The sequence below is a fragment of the Nerophis lumbriciformis genome, linkage group LG39 (assembly GCF_033978685.3).
Source record: "Nerophis lumbriciformis linkage group LG39, RoL_Nlum_v2.1, whole genome shotgun sequence".
Taxonomy (NCBI): Eukaryota; Metazoa; Chordata; class Actinopteri; order Syngnathiformes; family Syngnathidae; genus Nerophis; species Nerophis lumbriciformis.
In genome coordinates this window covers 10,818,728-10,842,064 of record NC_084586.2, presented here as the reverse complement: position 1 = coordinate 10,842,064, position 23,337 = coordinate 10,818,728, and the positions used below count along the sequence as shown (strand labels likewise).

The 23,337-nt window shown below is 38.1% G+C and overlaps 1 protein-coding gene across 2 annotated transcripts; it reads left to right on the top strand.

Annotated features, from left to right (window-relative positions):
* Positions 1–757: 757 nt before the first annotated feature.
* On the top strand, positions 758–23,330 carry dhx32a (DEAH (Asp-Glu-Ala-His) box polypeptide 32a). 2 transcript variants are annotated; one of them, XM_061932055.2, is made up of 10 exons: positions 759–1,110; positions 6,272–6,465; positions 8,815–9,187; positions 9,267–9,512; positions 13,388–13,481; positions 13,548–13,697; positions 19,688–19,879; positions 19,948–20,088; positions 20,153–20,534; positions 23,148–23,330. In XM_061932055.2, the coding sequence occupies exons 1-10, from the start codon at positions 877–879 to the stop codon at positions 23,320–23,322; spliced, it is 2,181 nt and encodes a 726-aa protein (XP_061788039.1). In that variant the 5' UTR covers positions 759–876; the 3' UTR covers positions 23,323–23,330. The 2 variants fall into 2 exon arrangements, with proteins under 2 accessions (XP_061788038.1, XP_061788039.1); XM_061932054.2 differs by having other exon boundaries at positions 758–1,110; positions 13,388–13,697.
* The last annotated feature ends 7 nt before the right edge of the window (positions 23,331–23,337 follow it).

Sequence of the window (23,337 nt, the reverse complement as noted above, 5' to 3'; positions counted from 1 at the left end):
AGAAAAAGAGAAATTAAATTGTATTTTGTTCAAAAAATAATATATTTACATGTTTTAATTCAATTTTTAAATATTTTTGGTAGTTTTTTTTATTTAATCATGGTAACTTTTTTAATTTTATAATTTTATTTCAACTTAAAAACATGACATTTTTTAGTATAAGAACGTTTGCAAATGTAGGGATTCAATGATGACAACAGCACCCTCTGGTGGAGAAACTGTTAGCTGTTCGGAACCAAAGGCGATGAGGAGAATAAAGCCTTTTAAAAAGCATGTTTGTTTACTATTACATGTAAAATAAATTATATATAGCAATTTTTACTTGCTTCTCCTTGAAATACATTTATAATGAGTGACTTTTAATACAAAGTCCAGCTTTCAATCGTTTTGGGTGCGTGTTTATCCGTAGCATTACGGCAAAACACTTTTGTGAGCCGATTTCAAAATAAAATTGTGTATTTCTCAATGGACACTATCTTTATTGGCTATTTTATTCCCGGATATTCGGGTTGTTACTACAGATTGTAAAGCGTCACATGAGAAGTGGCATGGGAATTCGATGTCACATTTCAAAATAAAAGCCCTGTATTACGTGACAAATAAAGATATGACTTGATTTAGCATGTTAACAAGACAAAATAATTGCTCCTCTTAACATTTCAATGTGAAATAATTGCGTATGTGACATTTTTAATGAGTTTTGCATTATTCTGGAAGCTGAGCTTGCAGTAAAACGAGAACACGTGCAGTGACAAATTGGGGGTGGGGCGTTCACGGCCAGTCTGTAAATGTCAGCACAGCACGCAGCCGCGCGACGTTATCCTCCGTCAACAATGTTTGAATAATTCCACGCCAAGAGTACTTCACGGCGCCATCATGGCCGAGGAGCACCGCCAAGAAAACGAGCCGAGTGAGACTCCTTTTAGCTTCGGAGACGATCTGGAGCTGAACCAGTTTGACGGATTGCCCTTTTCCTCGCGTTACTACCAACTCCTCCGGGAGAGGAAGACTCTGCAGGTGTGGGGGGCGAGGAGGCAGTTGGAGGACGCGCTTGTGACGCGGCAGGTGGTGGTGGTGTCTGGACCCGCCCGGACCGGGAGGAGCACACAGGTGAGTCCAGACCCAATACAAGACTTCCACTAAGAAACTGCCTTTTTTTAAAGTAACAAGGCCTCCTTTTGCTTAACACTAATGACATCATATGGAGAGATGCACCTAATATTTTGCTTCACTTATGTCGCCGAACAGGCGCTCCTGCAATAATAAACACATTTTCAAAGTGAAATTTCGGACTTTTAATCAAAAGTGAGCGTTTTTTATTTGTTTGTAAATAAGTCATTTTTCAGTAAAAGTCTTGTATCCCATACAAGACTTCCATTATGAAAACTGCCTTTTTAAAGTAACAAGGCCTCCTTTTGCTACTGAATGGCATCATATGGAGAGATGCACCTAATATTTTGGTTCACTTATATCGCAGAACAGGCGCTCCTGCAATAATAAACACATTTTCAAAGTGAAATTTAGGACAATTAAAAGTAGGCGTTTTTAATTTGTTTGTAAATAAGTCATTTTTCAGTAAAAGTCTTGTATGCAATACAAGACTTCCATTAAGAAACTGCCTTTTTAAAAGTATCAAGGCCTCCTTTTGCTTGACACTAATTGCATCATATGAAGAGATGCACCTAATATTTTGCTTCACTTATATCGCAGAACAGGCGCTCCTGCAATAATAAACACATTTTCAAAGTGAAATTTTGGACTTTTAATCAAAAGTGAGCGTTTTTTGTTTGCAAAGTAATTTTTCAGTACAAGGCTTGTATCCAATACAAGACTTCCATTAAGAAACTGCCTTTTTAAAAGTAACAAGGTCTCATTTTGCTTAACACTAATTGCATCATATGGAGAGATGCACCTAATATTTTGGTTCACTTATGTCGCCGAACAGGCGCTCCTGCAATAATAAACACATTTTCAAAGTGAAATTTAGGACTTTTTATCAAAAGTGAGCGTTTTTTATTTGTTTGTAAATAAGTAATTTTTCAGTAAAAGTCTTGTATCCAATGCAAGACTTCCATTAAGAAACTGCCTTTTTAAAAGTATCAAGGCCTCCTTTTGCTTAACACTAATTGCATCATATGGAGAGATGCACCTAATATTTCGCTTCACTTATGTCACCGAACAGGCGCTCCTGCAATAATAAACATATTTTCAAAGTGAAATTTCGGACTTTTAATCAAAAGTGAGCGTTTTTTGTTTGTAAAGTATTTTTTCAGTAAACGTTTTGTATGCAATACAAGACTTCCATTAAGAAACTGCCTTTTTAAAAGTAACAAGACCTCCTTTTGCTTAACACTAATGGCATCATATGGAGAGATGCACCTAATATTTTGATTCACTTATGTCGCAGAACAGGCGCTCCTGCAATAATAAACACATTTTAAAAGTGACATTTCGGACTTTTAATCAAAAGTGAGCGTTTTTTATTTGTTTGTAAATAAGTCATTTTTCAGTAAAAGTCTTGTATCCAATACAAGACTTCCATTATGAAAACTGCCTTTTTAAAGTAACAAGGCCTCCTTTTGCTACTGAATGACATCATATGGAGAGATGCACTTAATATTTTGCTTCACTTATGTCGCCGAACAGGTGCTCCTGCAATAATAAACACATTTTCAAAGTTAAATTTAGGACAATTAAAAGTAGCTGTTTTTAATTTGTTTGTAAATAAGTCATTTTTCAGTAAAAGTCTTGTATGCAATACAAGACTTCCATTAAGAAACTGCCTTTTTAAAAGTAACAAGGCCTCCTTTTGCTTAACACTAATGGCATCATATGGAGAGATTCACCTAATATTTTGCTTCACTTATATCGCAGAACAGGCGCTCCTGCAATAATAAACACATTTTCAAAGTGAAATTTTGGACTTTTAATCAAAAATTAGCATTTTGTATTTGTTTAATTAAGTAATTTTTCAGTTAAAGTCTTGTATCCAATGCAAGACTTCCATTAAGAAACTGCCTTTTTAAAAGTATCAAGGCCTCCTTTTGCTGAACACTAATGGCATCACATGGAGAGATGCACCTAATATTTTGCTTCACTTATATTGCCGAACAGGCGCTCCTGCAATAATAAACATATTTGCAAAGTGAAATTTCGGACTTTTAATCAAAAGTGAGCGTTTTTTATTTGTTTGTAAATAAGTCATTTTTCAGTAAAAGTCTTGTATCCATTAAGAAACTGCCTATTTAAAAGTATCGAGGCCTCTTTTTGCTACTGAATGACATCATATGGAGAGATGCACTTAATATTTTGCTTCACTTATATTGCCGAACAGGCGCTCCTGCAATAATAAACACATTTTCAAAGTGAAATTTCGGACATTTAATCAAAAGTGAGCGGTTTTTATTTGTTTAAGTAATTTTTCAGTAAAAGTCTTGTATCCCATGCAAGACTTCCATTAAGAAACTGCCTTTTTAAAAGTAACAAGGCTTCCTTTTGTTTGACACTGAATGGCATCATATGGAGAGATGCACCTAATATTTTGGTTCACTTATATTGCCGAACAGGCGCTCCTGCAATAATTAACACATTTTCAAAGTGAAATTTAGGACAATTAAAAGTAGGCGTTTTTAATTTGTTTGTAAATAAGTCGTTTTTCAGTAAAAGTCTTGTATCCAATGCAAGACTTCCATTAAGAAACTGCCTTTTTAAAAGTATCAAGGCCTCCTTTTGTTTGACACTAATGGCATCATATGGAGAGATGCACCTAATATTTTGCTTCACTTATATGCAGAACAGGCGCTCCTGCAATAATAAACACATTTTCAAAGTGAAATTTCGGACTTTTAATCAAAAGTGAGCGGTTTTTATTTGTTTGTAAATAAGTCATTTTTCAGTAAAAGTCTTGTATCCATTAAGAAACTGCCTATTTAAAAGTATCGAGGCCTCTTTTTGCTACTGAATGACATCATATGGAGAGATGCACTTAATATTTTGCTTCACTTATATTGCCGAACAGGGGCTCCTGCAATAATAAACATATTTTCAAAGTGAAATTTAGGACAATTAAAAGTAGGCGTTTTTAATTTGTTTGTAAATAAGTCATTTTTCAGTAAAAGTCTTGTATCCAATGCAAGACTTCCATTAAGAAACTGCCTTTTTAAAAGTATCAAGGCCTCCTTTTGCTTAACACTAATGGCATCATATGGAGAGATGCACCTAATATTTTGCTTCACTTATATCGCAGAACAGGCGCTCCTGCAATAATAAACACATTTTCAAAGTGAAATTTTGGACTTTTAATCAAAAATGAGCATTTTTTATTTGTTTAATTAAGTAATTTTTCAGTAAAAGTCTTGTATCCAATACAAGACTTCCATTAAGAAACTGCCTTTTTAAAAGTAACAAGGCCTCCTTTTGCTTAACACTAATGGCATCATATGGAGAGATGCACCTAATATTTTGCTTCACTTATTTCGCAGAACAGGCGCTCCTGCAATAATAAACACATTTTCAAAGTGAAATTTAGGACAATTAAAAGTAGGCGTTTTTAATTTGTTTGTAAATAAGTCATTTTTCAGTAAAAGTCTTGTATGCAATGCAAGACTTCCATTAAGAAACTGCCTTTTTAAAAGTATCAAGGCTTCCTTTTGTTTGACACTAATGGCATCATATGGAGAGATGCACCTAATATTTTGCTTCACTTATATCGCAGAACAGGCGCTCCTGCAATAATAAACACATTTTCAAAGTGAAATTTTGGACTTTTAATCAAAAATGAGCATTTTATATTTGTAAGTAATTTTTCAGTAAAAGTCTTGTATCCAATGCAAGACTTCCATTAAGAAACTGCCTTTTTAAAAGTATCAAGGCTTCCTTTTGTTTGACACTGAATGACATCATATGGAGAGATGCACCTAATATTTTGCTTCACTTATGTCACAGAACAGAAGCTCCTGCAATAATAAACATATTTGCAAAGTGAAATTTCGGACTTTTAATCAAAAGTGAGCGTTTTTTATTTGTTTGTAAATAAGTAATTTTTCAGTACAAGGCTTGTATCCAATACAAGACTTCCATTAGGAAACTGCCTTTTTTAAAAGTAACAAGGCCTCCTTTTGCTTGACACTAATGGCATCATATGGAGAGATGCACCTAATATTTTGCTTCACTTATGTCGCCGAACAGGCGCTCCTGCAATAATAAACATATTTTCAAAGTGAAATTTCGGACTTTTAATCAAAAGTGAGCGTTTTTTATTTGTTTGTAAATAAGTCATTTTTCAGTAAAAGTCTTGTATCCATTAAGAAACTGCCTATTTAAAAGTATCGAGGCCTCTTTTTGCTACTGAATGGCATCATATGGAGAGATGCACCTAATATTTAGCTTCACTTATATGCAGAACAGGCGCTCCTGCAATAATAAACATATTTGCAAAGTGAAATTTTGGACTTTTAATCAAAAATGAGCATTTTTCATTTGTTTAATTAAGTAATTTTTCAGTAAAAGTCTTGTATCCATTAAGAAACTGCCTTTTTAAAAGTAACAAGGCCTCCTTTTGCTTAACACTAATGACATCATATGGAGAGATGCACCTAATATTTTGCTTCACTTATGTCGCCGAACAGGCGCTCCTGCAATAATAAACACATTTTAAAAGTGAAATTTCGGACTTTTAATCAAAAGTGAGCGTTTTTTATTTGTTTGTAAATAAGTCATTTTTCAGTAAAAGTCTTGTATCCAATACAAGACTTCCATTAAGAAACTGCCTTTTTAAAAGTAACAAGGCTTCCTTTTGTTTGACACTGAATGGCATCATATGGAGAGATGCACCTAATATTTTGCTTCACTTATGTCACCGAACAGGCGCTCCTGCAATAATAAACACATTTTCAAAGTGAAATTTAGGACAATTAAAAGTAGGCGTTTTTAATTTGTTTGTAAATAAGTCATTTATCAGTAAAAGTCTTGTATCCAATGTAAGACTTCCATTAAGAAACTGCCTTTTTAAAAGTATCAAGGCCTTCTTTTGTTTGACACTGAATGACATCATATGGAGAGATGCACCTAATATTTTGCTTCACTTATATTGCCGAACAGGCGCTCCTGCAATAATAAACACATTTGCAAAGTGAAATTTCGGACTTTTAATCAAAAGTGAGCATTTTTTTATTTGTTTGTAATTAAGTAATTTTTCAGTACAAGTCTTGTATTGGATCTGTGCTGCTCCAACTCTATACCGCCTTTACATGCAATGTTTATCCCCTTGGAGATCCCTCAGTGGTGTGCGGAGCTCTGCCTGTCCGCCAAGTATCGCCACGGCACGGTGGTTTGCACGCAGACCAGCGGGCACAGAGCCGTGGACTTGGCCCTGCGCGTCGCCGACGAAATGGACGTGAACGTCGGCCACGAAGTCGGTTACAGCGTCCGGCTGGAGGCGTGCTGCTGCTCCGATACTGTTCTCAGGTCAGCGGAAGACCCTATTTTTCCATTTATTGGCACCTCTCACACAGAATTCCTGCCTTAAATTCCACGCCTCTGCTATTCCCTTAACACCCACCAAGCCCCTTTCACACAAAAAAGAGATTCATAAATACTGAAAGGTGGAAAATTGCCGGGATGGCTTTGTTCACCTTGGCCCATGTTGGCACATTTCATACAGATCAGCCACACACAAAAACGGCATACAAATATATATTTTTTGGCTTCAATCTCAGACGGTGGAAAATTGCCAGGTCGACTTTGTCACCCTGCTCCGCGTCAGTACCCTTTTACACAGTTTAGTTGACACAAAGGGAAAAAAGGTGCAACGATTTCCGGCCTTTTTAGGCTGCAGGTTGTTTAGAGGCCTTGATGTTGTCTAAAAAAAGCCTGTGTTCAACGTTGGTGCCTTTTACACAGATCAGTTTTGTTTTTTTTCTGCTGATACCGTTCTAATGCAACTGTAAATGTGTCCTTGTATTCATGGTGAGTACTATTGACAGTTTAATAATATCAACACAATATTTCAACTACTTCCTTATTTTCTTTTATCACAAAAACCAGCATTCTATAATAAAGGCTTTACTAACGTCGTTACTTTTACTACTAACAAGTAATCTAATTACTTTTACGTGCGTTTGACGTAACGTGGCCCGCTACGTTCAATGTGGTTGCATGTCAACAAGACAGCAAGTTCAATACAGGAACCAGCACTAAAACGAACCTGATATCAAATAAAATGAGGCAACATCATACAGCAAGCACACATACAGTACACAAACTACTATGAGGGAATAATGAACAACAAATCAATGATTGAAGTGACAAGCTTGCAATCCTGCAACACCCTGTTTGTGGACAAGGAGACTACAGACATGGGAAGCACTTTGCTTGTTATTAACGAGCAGTAACACAAGTCAGTGAAAAGATCCTTTTAAAAGGCACGCACTCTCACTCCGCTCTCATGAAACATCACTCAACTGCATATACCAAATATTTGAATGAAGTTTTTTTTTTTTTTTTAAGTGACGCATTAATTACATTTATTAAAGAGTAATACTATTACTAGTTCTATTACTTATTTGGAAAAGTAACTAATAACTATAATTAGTTACTTTTTATAAGTAATTTCCCGAACACTGCATACAATTGTTTGAGCCAAACAAAGTCTAAGAGCACATTAACTAAACAAAAGCAAAAACTACCATTTGCTACTCTTTTTAAATGGTTAGGTTTTTGCACTCAAAGTCCTGGAAATCTTCATTAACAAAAAAAGATTTCTAAAAAAAAAAGAAAAAGAAAATATCGACCTAATCACCCTAGTATCAATCATATACTGACACCACCACTTTATGGGTCGATCATGTTGTGTACTGACTGCGACAATGCTGACATTTGCCGTTGTATTATTCTCTCTTTAGACTCTTACTTTGTTAATTTCCTGTTAATATCCGCTTACTTTCGGCTGTAACTTGCTTAACTCATTTAAGCACTTATCTTTTTAGCCAGCTTAGTGGAGTGGTTAGCATGCCCGCGGCTTGCTCTCGATGTGTAACATGTTTAGCCTCGTCCTCCAGTGATAATATTACTTGGTAATAGTAAGAAATGCAGTTAATTTCGGGATTGAATGCAAAGTCTCCCTACTAACCCACCAGTGCCTCCATGGAAATGTCCCCCTCTACCTCAAAGAACTACCGTATTTTTCGGAGTATAAGTCGCACCATAGTATAAGTCGCACCTGCTGAAAATGCATAATAAAGAAGGAAAAAAACATTATGCAACTTTCATAAACTATGAAAATACTGCGACCTCCGCTCCGGACAGGCTAACCTCCTCCAACCTCCGAGGACAAAGCTACGAACAATGGGAGACCAGGCTTTCTGCTCCGCCGCTCCCTGACCACCTGAGGGCACCACAGACTGTGGATGCTTTTTTAAAAAAGGCTTAAAAACCCTTCTTTTTTTTTAAAAAAGCCTTTTTTAGATATATGCATACTAGTTCTAGCTATTAGGTTGTTCTAGTTTTTATTTTTTTATTTTTTTTATTATCTTTTTATTATTTTTTTAATACACTGTAGCACTTTGAGGTTGTTTGCTCAATGTAAAGTGCTTTTTTACAAATAAAATGTATTATTATTATTATTAATTTTCCATAATGGAGGTGATTATTATTAACTTAGATTGAGTTTATGGAGACACATAATTAGCTGGCAGTCAAAGGACCAACATGTGTCAGCCGGAGGGGATCGGTATTTAATGGGGGTCCAGTACTTGGTGGGATGGATCAGGACATCTCTATTAGGACACCAAAAGGGATCACCGTTGTGTCTTGCAGATTTTCCACCGATGACATGTTGCTAAGAGAGATGATGTCCGACCCTTTCTTGGAGAACTACGCCATCATCGTCATCGATCAGGCCCACCAGAGGACCGTCAGCACCGGCCTGCTGCTGGGTCTCCTGAAGGCCGTCTTGGTCCACAGACCCGAGCTCAGAGTCGTGGTCCTGGCCGCCCCGCCCTTCACCGACGACTTCCTGACCCACTTCCCAGGTGCGCCGCTCATCAAGCTGGAGTGCCGGCGTCAGCCCCAGGTGATCCACTGCAGCGGCGCCGACAAGGACTACTTCTACGCCGCACTCAGGCTGGTTCTGGAGATCCACCGGACCAACGAGGACGGAGACGTCATGGTCTTCTTGGCTTCCGAGGATGTGAGTTTTTATATTCGAAGTGCTCTCGTGTCAAGGTTTGGGATTTCAAAGTCCAAGACCGGGTCTCGCTGGTGTGCAGGAGGTGCTCCGCGCTCACAGCATCCTGCAGAAAGAAGGAACCAGGCTGGGAGGAGAACTGGGTCACATGGTTCCTGTGGCCATGTGCCCCAGCCAGGGAGGACTTCCTGTCCCGCCTCCTTCGGATGAGCGAGGACACGCCCGCAATTCACGGAGGGTTTTCCTGGCGACGCAACAGGCGGAGGACTGGTGGCGGCCGATGGAGTCGGTGCACTTTGTCATCGACGCAGGAGTCCAGAAGAAAATGGTACGCCTATTATTTGTTTATTACCTCCCCCAAGCACCAATGTTTGTTAAATTGTTTTTAAAAAATCCATAAATTGTAGTTACATTTAATAAGTAAGTCATGTGCCTAAAATGTGGCTGGTTTATTTCCTTTAATTTAATAAGAAAATGTGTACCATAATTAAAAATGACTTAAATTAATGAAGATACAATTTTTTTCCTTAAATGTTTTATTGGGTTTTTCATGTAATTCATTTAACTATTTCATTTAGTAACATTATTTATTATTATAAATGTTTTATTATTGTTACAATTAGAGATGTCCGATAATGGCTTTTTTGCCGATATTGTCCAACTCTTAATTACCGATTCCGATATCAACCGATACCGATATATACAGTTGTGCAATTAACACATTATTATGCCTAATTTTGTCGTGATGCCCCGCTGGATGCATTAAACAATGTAACAAGGTTTTCCAAAAATAAATCAACTCAAGTTATGGAAAAAAAATGCCAACATGGCACTGCCATATTTATTATCGAAGTCACAAAGTGCATTTTTTTTTTTTAACATGCCTCAAAACAGCAGCTTGGAATTTGGGACATGCTCTCCCTGAGAGAGCATGAGGAGGTTGAGGTGGGCGGGGTTTTTGTAGGGATAGCAGGGGGTGTATATTGTAGCGTCCCGGAAGAGTTAGTGCTGCAAGGGGTTCTGGGTATTTGTTCTGTTGTGTTTATGTTGTGTTACGGTGCGGATGTTCTCCCGAAATGTGTTTGTCATTCTTGTTTGGTGTGGGTTCACAGTGTGGCGCATTTTTGTAACAGTGTTAAAGTTGTTTATACGGCCACCCTCAGTGTGACCTGTATGGCTGTTGACCAAGTATGCCTTGCATTCACTTGTGTGTGTGTGTGTGAAAAGCCGTAGATATTATGTGACTGGGCCGTTTAAGGTTTATTGGCGCTCTGTGCTTCTCCCTACGTCCGTGTACCACTCCGTACAGCGGCGTTTTAAAAAGTCATACATTTTACTTTTTGATACCGATAATTTCCGATATTACATTTTAAAGCATTTATCGGCCGATAATATTGGCAGCCCGATATTATCGGACATCTCTAGTTACAATATTATGTCAGTTATATTGTTTAAGTGTTGAAGTTTTATTTCTGAATTAAAATCCAAATACTTTATGATGTATTACAATAACGTCACTCGCCACATCGCACTTATAAGTTCACTCTTCATCGCCAGTCTTTTTTTAAATTAATATTACTATTAATAATTTTTCAGTATTTTTTGACTAAATTAAGCATTTTCAAGCAATAAAATAGCCAAAAGAACAATCAACACTACAGTAGTATTTGGCTACTCAATAAGACCGAACCAATCAGTATTGTGGCCACTGATTGGCTCAGCCTCAGACAGCTTTAATATATTAGATTAGGAGTGTGACTAAAAGGTGTTATTCCAAGTCTACATAATGTTAAAAACTGCATTTAGAAGGTTTTTATGCTCGAGCTATGAAAACATTTGATAATTATAATTAACCATTCCTACTTATATATTTTTATTTTGACATTTGAGTCATGACTGAATTGTGAGAATGTAAATGTTGGCATATTTTGAACCAGGAAGTAGTTAGCAAACAAACAAGAGAGCTGACTATTATTGGATTTCTCTCTTTAGGAGTGAAGAGTCCACCTTGAATATTTAATTCTAAGGTTGTCTAAAATAAGTAAAAAAAATAATAAAAAGATCAAATAAAGTAAAAATAAACACAAAGAGTAGCGCCGGAGAGAGGACCAAGCAGTCTAAAGTTCGGACCAGTCTCTAAAATGGTCGCCCTCGTCACATACTTTTTTCGATCGAAACTGAAAGTTAACTTGGTGACTTTGTGACACAAAGAAAACTAGAGAGAATATATATAAAAACAGGTCATTGTGTTTATCTTCGAGCAAAATGAAGGTCAAAGCTGGTCATTTATGGTGTTGCATTTTGCTCAAAAGGTGGGAAAATATTCCTCAAATTCTATCACAATTATTTATATTTTTTTAAATATAAAAATATAAGGTCCAATGTTGTACTTTGGGACAAGGTTACTAAGCCAAAAGTGACACATTACAGTAACAGGAGTGATGTTTTTTTTTTATTGGCAATTGGCAAATATATGAAATATTTAATGACATTTATGCTAACAGGATGTTGACACTAAGCACATTTTAAAAGTAAAAGTTAAAGTACCAATGATTGTCTCACACACACACACACACACACACACACACACACGAGGTGTGGTGAAAATTTTCTCTGCATTTGACCCATCACCCTTGATCACCCCTTGGGAGGTGAGGGGAGCAGTGAGCAGCAGCGGTGGCCGCGCCCGGGAATAATTTTTGGTGATTTAACCCCCAATTCCAACCCTTGATGCTGAGTGCCAAGCAGGGAGGTAATGGGTCCTATTTTTATAGTCTTTAGTGATTCAACAAAATAATAAATTGCATAATTGTCGTAGTTGAAAAATATCGTTCAAATACAGTTGAAAAAAATTACGTTTTGCAGTGCATCAGAATGATGCCATTTTCTATTGACCATGTGACTTGTGGAATATTCCACCTTTATTTAGAGGGAGTCATGTGTTCCAGTAACCGGACTGAGTGAAAACCCAGGGACACAACTAAAGTGTGATTTTAAAAATGTTTTAATTAAATGAAAATAAAATATAGTTAAGGAGAAACACAAATATGCAAAAAATAAATACATTTAAATGTTATATATATATATATATATATATATATATGTATATATATATATATGTATTCATTTTAATCGTGGGATTAATATTTACATTTGTCAGCAAATTAAGAATGTGTTGGATAATTCATCTGGGAGAGGGTGTAGTGTTTGCTGATCATAAGTTTTTACTCAAGTTCAAAGCCTGACTAAACTTAACATTTCTTTTATGCCCCTAAAAAGTATTTTGTCTTTCCATTTCTGCTTCCTGCAAGCAATATTAGTTTATATATATATATATATATATATATATATATATATATATATATATATATATATATATATATATATATATATATATATATACATACACACACACACACACACACATATTATATATATATATATATATATATATATATATATATATATATATATATATATTTATTGTGTGTGTGCGTGTGTGTGTGTGTGTGTGTGTGTGTGTGTGTGTATATATATATATATATATATATTATAATATTATATACAGTATACATATATATATATATATAATTTAATAATAATATTATTTTTTTTTTATTTAATAAAAAAAAATTAGACATGAAAATAATTAAATGAAATGAATAAAATGAAAATAAAATATAGTTAAGGAGAAACACAAATATGCAAAAAATAGATACATTTAATTTGTATATGTATATATTATTATGTATATAAATCAGGGACAGGCGATACATTTTATTTATCCAATATTCAAGTTAGTTTAAATTAATGATTTAAATTGTATTTAGTAAATACACAATCAAATCAGTGTTAGTCTTGTATATATTTGATATTTAAATTTTACTGTGCATTTTATTTCTGATTCAGTGAAATAATCCATAGATGCTAAAGTCAGCTCCATGTCTTACATTCAGGACGTCGGCTGCTAACAAACAATAATTCGGCATGCTATAATTTTTTTTTTACATTTGTTGAAGGAATTTTTCTTGTTAGAAGCGTCCTCACAATCCATGTTGTATTTTTTAAGTCTATGTTATGTGGTTTACTGCACTTACTGACTGTCGCTAACTGACTGTTCGCCTGACAAAGATCAATGGCGTCTGCTGCCTCCTTCTTGTCAGAGTGCACGCTGCTGATTGCAGATTTTTCCGACTTTGGTAGGTTTACAATCCGAGAATACGAGCCAACGCCGAGGTGCTGCAGTCCATCAGTTGTTGTCAGGCGGAGCTGCGCAAGGATCTGTGTGGACCGGCAGGTACTGTCTGTCACGCTAACTCCTATCTCGGACCACCAGGTCCTGATTGTCCCGTGTCTTTCCCAGGTAAATGTTTCCGTTTATACGCCGACGACGGGCAGCTTCCCACGCAGAGGTCGCCTCAGATCCTGGAGTCCAACATCACGTCCACGGTTCTCTTCCTCAAAAGGATGGAGATCGGAGGTCTGGGACAGTGCGAGTTCATCCACAGACCAGGTGAGCGGACCGTTAATTTGTAGTTTTTGTTCCCACGGACCTCATCCAGTGTGCTCGGATGAACTCGTTGTGCTGGTCTGTTTGGGGTCGCTCGGGCGTGAGTTAGCCGAGCCGACGTGAGCGACTGCTGCCAGCCTTTGTTGGACGGGCCGGGGCAAAAAGAGGTCAACTCGTTACGCAACGTGTCTCGTTTGGGCCAAATATGGACTAAGTATTGCGACACAGGAAGTGGAGAAAATATTTGAGTTTGTCTGTCTAGGATCTTTATATAGTGATGTGGTCATAGTTCAGTGATGGCTCGCTGAACTGTTCAAAAACTGTTCCCGAAACTGTTAAAAGTTGTCCTAAACCAGGGATGTCAAACTGGTTTTCATTGAGGGCCACATGGCAGTTAAGGCTGGCGTCTTGTAACAGCCAATAATGCATGAATTTGCCTCTGGATTTTATTATTGATTATATAAATTCCATCCATTTTCTCGTTTTAAGTAGACTTTAGTCGATTTTACAGTAAAAACTTTACATTTACAAAATTTTACTGTAAAATATAGCCTTTTTTACAGCATTTTACGGTATATGGAAAAACAGTACCACTGTTTTTTGGGGGGGGGGTTTACAGAAAAAGCTGGCAGCTTAGTTGCCAGAATTTTATTGTTAAATTTACATTGGTTTTTACTAGAAATGTCCGATAATGGCTTTTTTACCGATATCCCGATATTGTCCAACTCTTAATTACTGATATCAACCGATACCGATATATACAGTTGTGGAATTAACACATTATTATGCCTAATTTTGTTGTGATGCCCCGCTGGATGCATTAAACAATGTAACAAGGTTTTCCAAAATAAATCAACTCAATTATGGACAAAAAAGTGCCAACATGGCACTGCCATATTTATTATTGAAGTCACAAAGTGCATTCTTTTTTTTAACATGCCTCAAATCAGCAGCTTGGAATTTTGGAGGTTGAGGTGTGGGCGGTAGCGGGGGGGTGTATATTGTAGCATCCCGGAAGAGTTAGTGCCTTAAGGGGTTCTGGGTATTTGTTCTGTTGTGTTTATGTTGTGTTACGGTGCGGATGTTCTCCCGAAATGTGTTTGTCATTCTTGTTTGGTGTGGGTTCACAGTGCGGCGCATATTTGTAACAGTGTTAAAGTTGTTTATACGGCCACTCTCAGTGTAACCTGTATGGCTGTTGATCAAGTATGCGTGCATTCACTTGTGAGTGTGTGAAAAGCCGTAGATATTATGTGACTAGGCCGGCACGCAAAAGCAGTGCCTTCAAGGTTGATTGGCGCTCTTAACTTCCTCCTATGTCCGTGTACACGGCGGTGTTTTAAAAAGTCATAAATTGTACTTTTTGAAACCGATACCGATTATGTTGTTAATGGAAAAACATTATTATTCTGGCAACTTAGCTGCCAGTTTTTCTACCGTAAAAACAAATGTATCGTCTTTCCATTTACAGTAATACACCGTTAAAAACTACAACCGTAGATTTTACAGTCAAAAACTGGCAGGTCAGTCAACAGAATTTTGACACAAAAAAATAGTAGGTTTTTTCAATTTACAGTAATATCCTGTAAAGAACTTAAAATGTATTGTCATTTTTATTAATTTGATGGGTAGTTTGCTGTTAAGTATTTTTATTTAGACAAAAACATGTTTGGGAAGTATGATAATATACCGTAATATTTGTTGCAATATTGGATACTATTCAAGTTTAAACGGTATGCAATTTCAAGTAGTACATATATTTTTTCTGTCAAAATCGAAAAAAATCCATTACATTTAGTGAGAGAATATTAAGTACTTTATTGACACATATTTCCAGGTGTTTGCGGACCAGATAAAATTATGTCGCGGGCCAGATCTGGCCCCTGGGCCTTGAGTTTGACACCTGTGTGCTAAAATGAAAGATAAAGACTCAATTTGTCAAATCCAACTTCTTATTGTTAGAGACTACAGTTGTGCAATAAATACGATATAAATTATGTAAATTTGAACATCGATAGAACGTTTAATCCTAGTGTTTTATAGTGATAATGCATGTTGATGACACATTCCAGCTGTGTCCCCACACGACAAGTAAACAAACTTTTTTTTCAACGCAATGTAGCATCCTCGCTAGCGGCTAATGTCCACAAAACCACTTCTAAGTCACTGACCTGGCAAATAAACTACTTTTCTTACAAGTATTATAATCACCGAAAGGACGAGGAATAGACTTACTCTTCCTTTTTATTGTCATTCAAATTTGAACTTTACAGTACAGATAAGAACGAAATTTCGTTACATTAGCTAATACAATAGCTAAACATGCTACACACTACAGGAGGATATGCTAACCGCTTACGAGCTCTTGAATGTAAACAAAGGTGGGCGGATCGATACAAGTATGGACAGTAACGATACCAAGTATAGTGTCAGTATTTGGTCGATACTAGTCATTAGATACATTTTTTTTTACTATCACAAACACATTTGTTGGTTTTACTATTGTTTACAAACTCAGGAAATAAATACCTTGACACACGAGGGCTTTAAGCACAAAACAAAGTATATACAGTACAGGCCAAAAGTTTGGACACACCTTCTCATTCAATGCATTTTCTTTATTTTCATGACTATTTACATTGTAGATTGTCACATCAAAACTATGAATGAACACATGTTTTATATTCTAGTTTCTTCAAAATAGCCACCCTTTGCTCCGATTACTGCGTTGCACACTCTTGGCATTCTCTCAATGAGCTTCAAGCACACCTGTGAAGTGAAAACCATTTCCGGTGACTTCCTCTTGAAGCTCATCGAGAGAATGCCAAGTGTGTGCGAAAAAGTAATCAGAGCAAAGGGGTGGCTATTTTGAAGAAACTAGAATATAAAACATGTTTTCACATGTGTTCATTCATAGTTTTGATGCCTTCAGTGACGATCTACAATGTAAATAGTCATGAAAATAAAGAAAACGCATTGAATGAGAAGGTGTGTCCAAACTTTTGGCCTGTACTGTATATCGTTATCGCGGGGGGCTGGGATATAGATTTTAGACCGTATCGCCCATCCCTAATCGACAGCACAGTCGTAGTACAGATGATTGCAATGTATGTGCTATTATAAGACTTAGGCAGCATATATATGCAGAATGGCGTATGTTAAAGGGGAACATTATCACCAGACCTATGTAAGTGTCAATATATACCTTGATGTTGCAGAAAAAAGACCTTTTTTTTTTTTAACCGATTTCCGAACTCTAAATGGGTGAATTTTGGCGAATTAAACGCCTTTCTAATATTCGCTATCGGAGCGATGACGTCACATCAGGAAGCAATCCGCCATTTTCTCAAACACAGAGTCAAATCAGCTCTGTTATTTTCCGTTTTTTCGACTGTCTTCCGCACCTTGGAGACATCATGCCTCGTCGGTGTGTTGTCGGAGCGTGTAACAACACGAACAGGGACGGATTCAAGTTGCACCAGTGGCCCAAAGATGCGAAAGTGGCAAGAAATTGGACGTTTGTTCCGCACACTTTACCGACGAAAGCTATGCTACGACAGAGATGGCAAGAATGTGTGGATATCCTGCGACACTCAAAGCAGAGGCATTTCCAACGATAAAGTCAAAGAAATCTGCCGCCAGACCTTCATTGAATCTGCCGGAGTGTGTGAGCAATTCAGGGACAAAGGACCTCGGCAGCACGGCAAGCAATGGCGGCAGTTTGTTCCCGCAGACGAGCGAGCTAAACCCCCTATCGACCCTAGCTTCCCTGGCCTGCTGACATCAACTCCAAAACTGGACAGATCAGCTTTCAGGAAAAGAGCGCGGATGAGGGTATGTCTACAGAATATATTAATTGATAAAAATTGGGCTGTCTGCACTCTCAAAGTGCATGTTGTTGCCAAATGTATTTCATATGCTGTAAACCTAGTTCATAGTTGTTAGTTTCCTTTAATGCCAAACAAACACATACCAATCGTTGGTTAGAAGGCGATCGCCGAATTCGTCCTCGCTTTCTCCCGTGTCGCTGGCTGTCGTGTCGTTTTCGTCCGTTTCGCTTGCATACGGTTCAAACCTATATGGCTCAATAGCTTCAGTTTCTTCTTCAATTTCGTTTTCGCTACCTGCCTCCACACTACAACCATCTGTTTCAATACATTCGTAATCTGTTGAATCGCTTAAGCTGCTGAAATCCGAGTCTGAATCTAGCTAATGTCGCTATAGCTTGCTGTTCTATCCGCCATGTTTGTTTGTGTTGGCTTCACTATGTGACGTCACAGGAAAATGGACGGGTGTTTATAACGATGGTTAAAATCAGGCACTTTGAAGCTTTTTTTAGGGATATTGCGTGATGGGTAAAATTTTGAAAAAATCTTCGAAAAATATAATAAGCCACTGGGAACTGATTTTTAATGGTTTTAACCATTCTGAAATTGTGATAATGTTTCCCTTTAATGCATTTTATTATTATTACCGTATTTTCCGCACTATAAGGCGCACCTAACAACCTCCAATTTTCTCAAAAGCTGACAGTGCGCCTTATAATCCGGTGCGCCTTATATATGGACCAATATTGAGCCACAGCGGGTCTCGCTACTACGGGATGCATAACGTAACCCCGGCCTCTACTGTAGCGTCTATTATAATGCGGTGCGCCTTATAATGCGGTGCGCCTTATATATGAACAAAGTTTTAAAATAGGCCATTCGTTGAAGGTGCGCCTTATAGTGCGGAAAATACGGTACACTAAAAAGTAAAAAAAAAAAACATGGTAAGTTGCAATAATTTCACCTTAAAGGTAGTGTATATTACTTTAAATGGAAAAACACTACCGTACTGCTTTTTTTATGATAAAAAAAAAAGGCAGCTCAGTTGTCAGAATTTTACTGTAAAATGTACCTTTGTTTTTTTTACTGTAAATAAAAAAACTGCATTTTTACAGTAACATTTTGGCACCTGCGCTGCCACCTGCTACGACAGAGATGGCAAGAATGTGTGGATATCCTGCGACACTCAAAGCAGATGCATTTCCAATGATAAAGTCAAAGAAATCTGCCACCAGACCCCCATTGAATCTGCCGGAGTGTGTGAGCAATTCAGGGACAAAGGACCTCGGTAGCACGGCAAGCAATGGCGGCAGTTTGTTCCCGCAGACGAGCGAGCTAAACCCCCTGGATGATTTGGCTCACACCGTCCCGAAGATGATCAAGAGAAGAATATCGACACTAGCTTCCCTGGCCTGCTGACATGAGGGTATGTCTACAGAATATATTAATTGATGAAAATTGGGCTGTCTGCACTCTCAAAGTGCATGTTGTTGCCAAATGTATTTCATATGCTGTAAACCTAGTTCATAGTTGTTAGTTTCCTTTAATGCCAAACAAACACATACCAATCGTTGGTTAGAAGGCGATCGCCGAATTCGTCCTCGCTTTCTCCCGTGTCGCTGGCTGTCGTGTCGTTTTCGTCCGTTTCGCTTGCATACGGTTCAAACCGATATGGCTCAATAGCTTCAGTTTCTTCTTCAATTTCGTTTTCGCTACCTGCCTCCACACTACAACCATCCGTTTCAATACATTCGTAATCTGTTGATTCGCTTAAGCCGCTGAAATCCGAGTCTGAATCCGAGCTAATGTCGCTATAGCTTGCTGTTCTTTCCGCCGTGTTTGTTTGTGTTGGCTTCACTATGTGACGTCACAGGAAAATGGACGGGTGGTTAAAATCAGGCACTTTGAAGCTTTTTTTAGGGATATTGCGTGATGGGTAACATTTTGAAAAAAACTTGAAAAATAAAATAAGCCACTGGGAACTGATTTTTAATGGTTTTAACAATTCTGAAATTGTGATAATGTTCCCCTTTAACACACCTCCTAGTCACTATGCAACCTGATAATAACTTCAACACAATAATAGGCCTGCTAATAATGTAATAATTCCACTATAGGAGTGTGATTAGAGTGAAAACAAGTACCTTAATTCCTTGAGGTGTGCAGATCCTGAGGGTCTCATGCAGGCTCTGGAGGAACTGGACTATCTGGCCGCCTTGGACGACGACGGCAACCTCTCGGAGATGGGCATCATCATGTCGGAGATCCCCCTGGAGCCTCAGATGGCCAAAGCCGTGCTGGCGTCCTGCGAGTTCGACTGCGTGAGCGAGATGCTGACCGTCGCCGCCATGCTTTCAGGTGGCACTTCATTAGGTACACCCGCACGCTCCCATGCCACAGACCGGTAAACGGCCTTCTTCTGTCAGCTCCGAGCTGCTTCCTCGAGCCGCCGTCTTCCGTGACCCACGAGGCCGTGCAGTGTCGCAGAAAGTTCCAGCACCCCGAGGGCGACCACTTCACCCTCATCAACGTGTACAACGCCTTCAAGAGAAGCCAGAGGGCGCCATGTGAGACTTGCCCGATCAGGACGCGCTCAGGAGCGTCTTCTCAACACCGCCTTCTCCTTTGCAGACGTCAGCGCAGAAAAGTGGTGCCGGGATCATTTTCTGGATCATTCCGCCCTCGAGATGGCCGAGCAGGTGCGGTCGGAGCTGATGGACACCCTGAACAGGATCGAGCTCCCCGTCTCGGAGGCAGCGTTCGGCACCAGGGGCAACGCGTCCAACCTGAAGCGAGCGCTGCTGGCGGGCTTCTTCATGCAGATCGCCCGGGACGTGGACGGCTCGGGGAACTACTTCATCCTGGCTCACAAGCACCTGGCCCAGGTGCAGCCCACATCCGCCTACGGCCCGCAGTCCAGCAAGCTGGGGGTGCCCGAGTGGGTGGTCTTCCACGAGTACACGCTGTCGGACAATAACTGCATGAGGATAGTGTCGGAGATTTCACCTCAAGTGTGAGTATTCCCTCTGTTTAGGATCTTTGTTGTGGTTGTACTCTCACTGGACACTTCATTAGGTACACCTGCACCATCTTAGGCTGATCTTCATTAGGTACACCTGCACCATCTTAGGCTGATCTAAAATTCTGCCATACAAAGAAAATCTGTATAAAATCACAGGTTATTACTCCATACTTGCCAACCCTCCCGGATTTTCCGGGAGACTCCCGAAATTCAGCGCCTCTCCCGGGACAAATTTTCTCCCGAAAATCTCCCGAGATTCAGGCGGACTCAGGTCCATGAGGACCTGAGTCCGCTAACCCACAATATAAACAGCATACCTGCCCAATCACGTTATAACTGTAGAATGATGGAGGGCAAGTTCTTGGTTTCTTATGTGGGTTTATTGTTAGGCAGTTTCATTAACGTCCTCCCAGCGCGCCAACAACACACAACAACAGCAGTCACGTTTTTGTATACCGTAAAGCAGTTCGTCTGCTGTAAACAGCAATGTTGTGACACTCTTAAACAGGACAATACTGCCATCTAGTGCATTTGATGAAAGCACTTTTGTGTGTGCCACACAGCAATGCATCATCAGAGAGGGTGTTCAGCATGGTTAGAAAAATAGTGACAGAGAATAGAACAAGGATGGACAATTCAACCCTTAACTCAACAATGAGTAGATGAGTGTTATGTGTGTGTATATGTGTAAATAAATGAACACTGAAATTCAAGTATTTATTTTATATATATATATATATATATATATATATAATAAAATTAAAAAAAAAAAATATATATATATATATATATATATAGCTAGAATACACTGAACGTCAAGTATTTCTAATATATATATATATGAAATACTTGACTTGGTGAATTCTAGCTGTAAATATACTTCTCCCCTTTTAGCCATTATTTCTCAAACTGGGTAAAGAAGCATGTGCACTCAAAATAAATTGACTGATTAATATTCGCTAGTTTAAAAATAAAAGTCAGAAAAATGTACAGTACAGGCCAAAAGTTTGGACACACCTCATTCAATGCGTTTTCTTTATTTTCATGACTATTTACATTGTAGATTGTCACTGACTGCATCAAAACTATGAATGAACACATGTGGAGTTATGTACTTAACAAAAAAAAAGGTGAAATAACTGAAAACATGTTTTATATTCTAGTTTCTTCAAAATAGCCACCCTTTGCTCCGATTACTGTTTTGCACACTCTTGGCATTCTCTCGATGAGCTTCAAGAGGTAGTAACCTGAAAGGGTTTTCCCTTCACATGTGTCATAGTTGTGATGCCTTCAGGGACAATCTACAATGTAAATAGTCATGAAAATAAAGAAAACGTATTTAAATGAGGTGTGTCCACACTTTTGGCCTGTACTGTATTTCAGATTTCGTTTTTTTCCCATGCTTTTTAAAGTAACCAATAAATAAAATGTTGCTGTTATCGGATTAAAACTAGTTTAATAGTAGACAAACAATGCCACAATTTATTAATACAAAACATAAATACTTTGTATAGAATCATTTTCAAAATACTAAGCTTCCTCTGAGGCAAAACCTCTTTCTTGAATAAAATATTTATGTAAACAAAAATGCAGCATTGTACATTGTATGCAAATAAAGTGCGAACCTACATCTTTTGTCTTAAATAAAATATTTATGTAAACACAAATCTAGCATTATACATTGTATGCAAATAAAAATAAAATCCAACAGTAGGCTAGAGGAGAAAAACTGTTTTCTAAATTGTCTGCAACAAAAATGCATCAATAAAATCGATTTGCGTATATTATAGTGATTAATCGCATGAGTCTTGACCTAATTAAAAATTGTAATTTACCAATACAATTTAGCAATATTACAAACAGCTCTCAAAATAATGCACAACTAAATACACCATAACAATTAAAAAAAATATATACGTTTAGATCATTTAAAAAATAATTCTGAGTATTTTTTATTCAAATATCTAAGAATGAAAAATAAATCTGCATGAAAGAAAACTGTGCATTATACTGAAATGTTCCCTCCATCTTGACCCTCGTGTTGTGGCTTAAAACGATATCTCACTATAATGCGCCGCTAAAAAACACACCCCTATCACATTTTAATGCCAACATCTAAGAATAAAAGAAAGAACCCCGAGCATTACAGAGCTATTTCTTACATGTCCGCCTAACAAGGTGACCTAAACATTAGAAGCAATGTACTTCTACTACCTACTCAGTGGCCTAGTGGTTAGAGTGTCCGCTCTGAGATCGGTAGGTTATGAGTTCAAACCCCGGCCGAGTCATACCAAAAACTATAAAAACCTCCCTGCTAAGAACTCAGCATCAAGGGTTGGAATTGGGGGATAAATCACCAAAAATTATTCCCGGGCGCGGCCACTGCTGCTGCTCACTGCTCCCCTCACCTCCCAAGGGGTGAACAAGGGGATGGGTCAAATGCAGTGGACAAATTTCACCACACCTAGTGTGTGTGTGTGACAATCATTGGTACTTTAACTTTACCACTACAAATACATTCAATTGGCCTTTTTCATGGGGAAACATACTTCAAAACTGAGCACTCTCATATTCTTACCCGTTTTTACTGTCCTCTCCGCGCAGCTTCACTCAAATGGCCCCGCTGTACTTCTTCTACAATCTGCCCCCTAGCGAGAGCAAAGAGATACTGCAAGAGCTGCTGGACCCTGACAGAGCATCGACTTGTAAGGACGAGAGACACCAAGTTGCTAACAGTAACAACAGTGTGCAGTCTTCTGACAGGTGTGTCATTCAGTAGAGAATGGAAAAGAAG

Excerpts from the sequence above, each read along its gene's own strand:
- dhx32a (XM_061932054.2), top strand. The coding sequence starts at position 877 with ATGGCCGAGGAGCACCGCCAAGAAAACGAGCCGAGTGAGACTCCTTTT. Across the intron at positions 1,111-6,271 it reads GGACCGGGAGGAGCACACAG|ATCCCTCAGTGGTGTGCGGA; the intron begins GTGAGTCCAGAC and ends ATCCCCTTGGAG. Across the intron at positions 20,535-23,147 it reads TCGGAGATTTCACCTCAAGT|CTTCACTCAAATGGCCCCGC; the intron begins GTGAGTATTCCC and ends CTCTCCGCGCAG.